The 5,445-nt window shown below is 51.7% G+C and overlaps 1 protein-coding gene across 1 annotated transcript in view; it reads left to right on the top strand.

Annotated features, from left to right (window-relative positions):
- The window catches only part of COL4A1 (collagen type IV alpha 1 chain), a 77,574-nt gene that overhangs the window by 61,102 nt on the left and 11,027 nt on the right, over positions 1–5,445 (top strand). The window contains exons 42-45 of the mRNA XM_040267449.1: positions 338–471; positions 1,909–1,981; positions 2,821–2,892; positions 4,136–4,264. Of these exons, the coding sequence (XP_040123383.1) occupies positions 338–471; positions 1,909–1,981; positions 2,821–2,892; positions 4,136–4,264 (408 nt within the window). The remainder of the gene's footprint in view (positions 1–337; positions 472–1,908; positions 1,982–2,820; positions 2,893–4,135; positions 4,265–5,445) is intronic.

Below are 5,445 nucleotides of genomic sequence, written 5' to 3'. Positions count from 1 at the left end.
TTAGGGCCACGCGCGGTGGTGGTTTAGGGCCACGCGCGGTGGTGGTTCAAAACCAGCGTGACCTTCTGTCCCCCCGAGCAGGGCGGCTGCACTGCAGCTCAGCCCCCCCTGAGCACAGGGCCCACGGGACGCTTGACTCGGAGACTGGGGTGCTTACAGCAGCACTTCCTGCCTGCTGAGAGAGTCTTCCCTCCAGGAGCTCCTGGATGTCTTCAGGGCTCGAGATGTGGCTGTGAACAGTCGGGTGCATCTCGGTGGCAGTGACAGGCACGCTCCAGTGACACTTATATGTCAGACCACCCTCCCACCTCAAGTGTGTGTCTGTGTCTCCCTCTAGGGCATCCGGGACCCATGGGGCCTCCAGGCCTCCCCGGGCTCGATGGGCTGAAAGGTGACAAGGGGAACCCAGGCTGGCCGGGCACTCCAGGAGCTCCAGGGCCCAAGGGAGACCCAGGATTCCAAGGCATGCCGGTGAGTTGTCCCTTGGCAGGTCCTGTTTTTGAAAAGGATCAAAAGATAATACTTGTGTGTGTGTGTATCCACATGTGTTGCATGTATGTTATTCTCCCAGAGCCTCTCTCAGTCAATCCCTTCTCTCTGGCAAGTAATCATGGTAGGCAGCTGTTCCAGCAGTTCTTACAATCTAGTTTTACATGAACCCTCAGAAGGGAAATGTTATAATACTGGAAATTACAGTTCGATGCCTGGCTTAAAAACCTATGTATAAACGATACGAAAAGGAAGCCTTGGTAACACAGCAACATGCACTCTGCTCCTGGTGCCCTTCAGTGTCTGTGTCTGCGTGTTCACGTGTGCTTTGTATGTAGGTTGCTGTTCAGTTGCCAAGTCGTGTCTGACTCTGAGACCCTGTGGGCTGCAGGCTCCTCTGTCCTTCCCTGCTCCCAGAGTTTGCTCAGATTCATGTCCATTGAGTGAGTGATGCCATCCAACCACCTCATCCTCTGCCGCCCTCTTCTTCTGCCTTCAATCTTTCCTAGCATTGAGGTCTTTTCCAGTGAGTCAGCTCTTTGCATCAGGTGGCCAAAGTTTTGGAGCTTCAACTTTAGCATCAATTCTTCCAGTGAATATTGAGTGTTGATTTCCTTTAGGATGGACTGGTTTAATCTCCTTGCTGTCCAGGGGACTCTCAAGAGTCTTCTCCAGCACCATGATTTGACAGCATCCATTTTTTTGGTTCTCTTTATGGTCCAGTTCTCACATCCATACATGACTACTGGATTATATGTATACATATCTACAAATGCTGGTTCACGTTATTTTAGTTACCTTATTAAAATAAAGCAAATAAGTAAATATATGTAAGAAGCAATAGAACTTTTTATGTATGGTGAAAGGAATAACTATGTTGAAATATCTAGAAATTAAGATAATATTTTTAAAATATAAGAACATCACTCTATTGTAAAGGAAAATAATCCTTCTTTAGTTTTTAAATGTTTCTTTGTCCATATTTAAAAGCGCTTTTAAGATATGAAGTCAGTGCTAAGGAGAAATCTCTATGGTTGAGTGTGGGGAGGAAGGTTCTTCGGTGTTGAAATGTTGCCACGACAGACGTTTGGGGAGTTTCGACTCTGCTCATGACATCGTGTTGTGTGGTGGGGACAGTAGGATGTCAGATTTACACCTGCTCCTGGGATTGACCACGTAGATGGATGAGCAGAAGGGACAGCGTGAACGAGCACGCGTTGGCATTGCCAGCTTCCTGATGTAAGCACGCACAGAGGTTTTGTCATTCTTTCTACGTCTTTAAGAAACCAGGGAGGCCCCGTTTGTTCACGCAGCCGCTTTCGGGACACAGAGGGGCTGCCCTGGCCTCCCCGCTGCCGCCTGCTCGGGAGACTCACGTCCCTTGAGCAGCTCCTGATGGACCTTCTCTTGCGTTTCCAGGGCATTGGCGGCTCTCCAGGAATCACAGGAGCCAAGGGGGACATGGGACCCCCAGGAGTTTCAGGGTTTCACGGTAAGACAAGGAGATGTTGCCTGAAGACACGTTTCCCTGCCGGTAGCGCCCCAGCCCTGGCGCTTCCTGCTGGTAGACTGTCTTGACCAGTACGAGCTTCTGTCCTCTTGACATTTAAACGCCCTTTCTGGATGGCAGCCCCATTCGTAGGCTCTCATGCTTGGCTGCATAAAGACATTCTGATTTCAACCAGGGGATCACTGGCACCTCGATGAGAAATCATGGGGCATTTGGCACCATTCAGTAATTTTTTAGTGTTTTAAGCAAGTATTTATGGGGTGCCTACCAGCTTCCAGGTAATGTGATTTTAACTGAGAAATCAGGTACATGTGAATGAAAGGTAAATAAAACAAGTTCTCAGCTTGCAGGCATCTTGCCGTCTAACTGGGGACCCGTGGGAACCGGATTGTTAGCAAAAGCAGAGTCGCGTGCCTCTCCGCTGGTTGTGACTTAGGGTTTGCTGCGTGTTTGGAAAAATGTGACTTCTGGGGTTTCAGAAAGGAGAGTTTCCTCAAAAGTTTTACATCGCTGACTACAAGGAATGCTCTTTTCCTCCAGGAGCATAAACTGGAAGTGTGTTCACTGCGTGTGTCTGTGCCTGTGTGTGTGTGTGTGTGTGATGTATGCGTGTATGTGTATATTCAGGTACACACGAGCGTGTGTGTAAATGTTTGTGTATGTATGTATCTACTGTGTTGGCTAAAAGTTCATTCAGGCTTTATAAGGCCTTATAGAATAAACCTGAATGAGCCTCTGCCAACCTGATGCTTGTGTGTGTTCACACGTACACGGATATCTTTTGGAATTCTGTGCAAAGATGATGTTCTACTTTCCTCCAGGTCAGAAAGGCGCCCCCGGCCTGCAGGGAGTCAAAGGTGACCAAGGAGACCAAGGCTTCCCGGGAACGAAAGGTGAGGGGTGTGGTCGAGAGGAGACAGTGCCCCAGAATGCTCAGGCCGCTCCTCGGCATTGTTGCTGCGTGCGGCTAGTCTAGTTGACGTTTCCACCAGCGATCTGTCCCGAAAGCCAGGTTGGTTCCATCTGTGTGTGAGGTCGATCCAGCACAGAGGGGATGAGGGGCTCAAGATTCACAGACTCTCACAGGCTCTGAGGGCAGACGGAAATCAGCTGTGAAAACACGGAGAGAAACCCGGCTTGCACGAGCAGGCTGGACACTCTGTGGCTGGGCGGCACGGAGCTCTTTATAGAAAAGCACCTGGCCTGGCTTCTCCACGGGGAGCGGGACGTGCCCAGCGGCTCCAGAGATGCAGCTGGTCTTGGAAGGAGATGGTCTCCATCCTGCCCTGGCCTCCACGGGCCAGAGCTCATTTCAAGGGCTGCGTTTCGTTTCAAAGACCGTGTCTTGATAGAGGGAGTTAGTAACCATAATGTACTGAGACGTGGATGATTAGGGGAAAAATAAACAGAGAAACGTGTGAGGGGAGGCTGTGGAAGACCTCAAACGTCTCACGATTGCTCCGTGTATTTCAGGACCCATTCAGGCAGCAGGAGGGTTACGTTCAGTTCAGTTCAGTTCAGTCGCTCAGTCGTGTCTGACTCTTTGCGACCCCCTGGACTGCAGCACACCAGACTTCCCTGTCCATCACCAACTCCTGGACTTTGCTCAAACTCATGTCCATCAAGTCGGTGATGCCCTCCAACCATCTCATCCTCTGTCGTCCCCTTCTCCCTCCGCCTTCGATCTTTCCCAGTTTCCATGAACAGTATGAAGAGGATTACATTTGGTCATCATTAAAAAATTAAGACCAATGGCTCTGGTGTGCAGTCAGGCGGGTTTCAGAAAAAAAGATGAGAGCAAACATCCTAATTGCACATGTTGGGGCTCCCCAGGTGGGAGGCGAGGCCCTCACAGGGTTGAGCTCCACCACAGGGAGAGTCTGTTGGGGCATCCAGAGTGTTGTGGACAGTTGACACTGGTGACCTGAGTCTCTTCCAGTCCCGAGGATGCAGGATTTTAGGTTAGATAGTAGACATGAACAGATCCCTGTGTCTTGTGAGAGTCTGGTGACTTGTGTATTTGATCGGGATTCTCCTTTTGAGAAGCGCTGCTTTTGGTTGGGTTTCATGTCAGACGCCGTTTCTGCCCCGAGTGTTGACAGTGAAATTGACCAGTGGCTGCCTTGATTCCCACAGGTCTTCCCGGCCCCCCGGGCCCCCCAGGTCCGTTCAACATCATCAAGGGGGAACCAGGGCTCCCTGGGCCCGAGGGCCCTGCGGGTCTGAAAGGGCTTCAGGGACCTCCAGGCCCAAAAGGACAGCAAGGTAAGAATAAGTTGGCTGGGCAATCAAGGGGGCATGGGGTCAGGAGCGGGCTGACGTGGGCAGGCTTTCCTCTTTACCCACGGGTCTCAGGTCAGTCTCTGGGTGGTGGCTGTGTAAACTCGTATTTGAAGGTGACTTTCTTATCTTCCCCTCAGTTCAGTTTGGTTCAGTTGCTCAGTCGTGTCCGACTCTTTGCGACCCCATGAATCGCAGCACGGCAGGTCTTCCCTTAATGTATTTCAAAACCACGTGAAGGTTTGAAGGGGCCTAAAAAAGGCCAGAACGCCTTACCTGCTGGCTCAGTGGTGAAGAACCCGCCTGCCAATGCAGGAGACGCGGGTTCGATCCCTGGGTTGAGAAGTTCCCCTGGAGGAGGGAAGATGGCAACCCACTCCAGTGTTCTTGCCTAGCAAATGCCGTGGACAGAGGAGCCTGGTGGGCTACAGTCCAGGGGGTCTCAAGAGTCAGGCATGACTGGGTGAGCAAGCACACGTGCACACACGAAAAGGCCAGAGTGAAGCAGGGAAAAGGCAGAGGTAACATGCAGCTCAGCGTTGCTCTGCTCACTTAGAACAGCATGGGTGAGGGCGGGGGAGAGCCGCCTCTCCAGCCACGAGGCGGGGGCCACAGGGTTGGGGAGAGCCGCCTCTCCAGCCACGAGGTGGGGGCGGCAGGTGCAGTGGCCTAGAATCACGGGAATTGGTGCTCTCCATGGTGGCCCAGAGGCTCTGCCCAACTGGCCAGGATCTGTGGAAATCCTTATGGTTCCAGACACTGCAACCTAGACGCTTTCTGCTTCTTGGAGCTAAACAGTCCCCACTTTAAAAGCTATTGCGGAGGGGCAGGAATGGAAAAATAAGGATAACATTTAGAGCAGAAAGTGAGCATCATGGAAGTTCCAGGTTCAATGTGCCGAGAATGCAGTGTATGCGGGCAAACAGAAGAACCACCCCATCAATAAGTCTGATGCTTGAACGTTATCTGAGGCACCAGAATAAAGCTGAGGGGGAAACATTGAGAAAATGAAAATGTATCGAATCTCCCCAAGCCCCCACGTGCCTGCCTTTCCCCAAACTGCCTGTCGAACAGTGACAACAGAAACAGGGAGAAGCCAGGGAGAACTCCGGGCCCCGTGATGAGCAGACCCCGTGCAGGGAGAAGCCGGGGAGAACCCCGGGCCC

This window comes from Oryx dammah, unplaced genomic scaffold (assembly GCF_014754425.2).
Source record: "Oryx dammah isolate SB20612 unplaced genomic scaffold, SCBI_Odam_1.1 HiC_scaffold_24, whole genome shotgun sequence".
Taxonomy (NCBI): domain Eukaryota; kingdom Metazoa; phylum Chordata; class Mammalia; order Artiodactyla; family Bovidae; genus Oryx; species Oryx dammah.
Note: the sequence above shows the minus strand (reverse complement) of the source record. Positions and strands in the feature narration are given on the sequence as shown.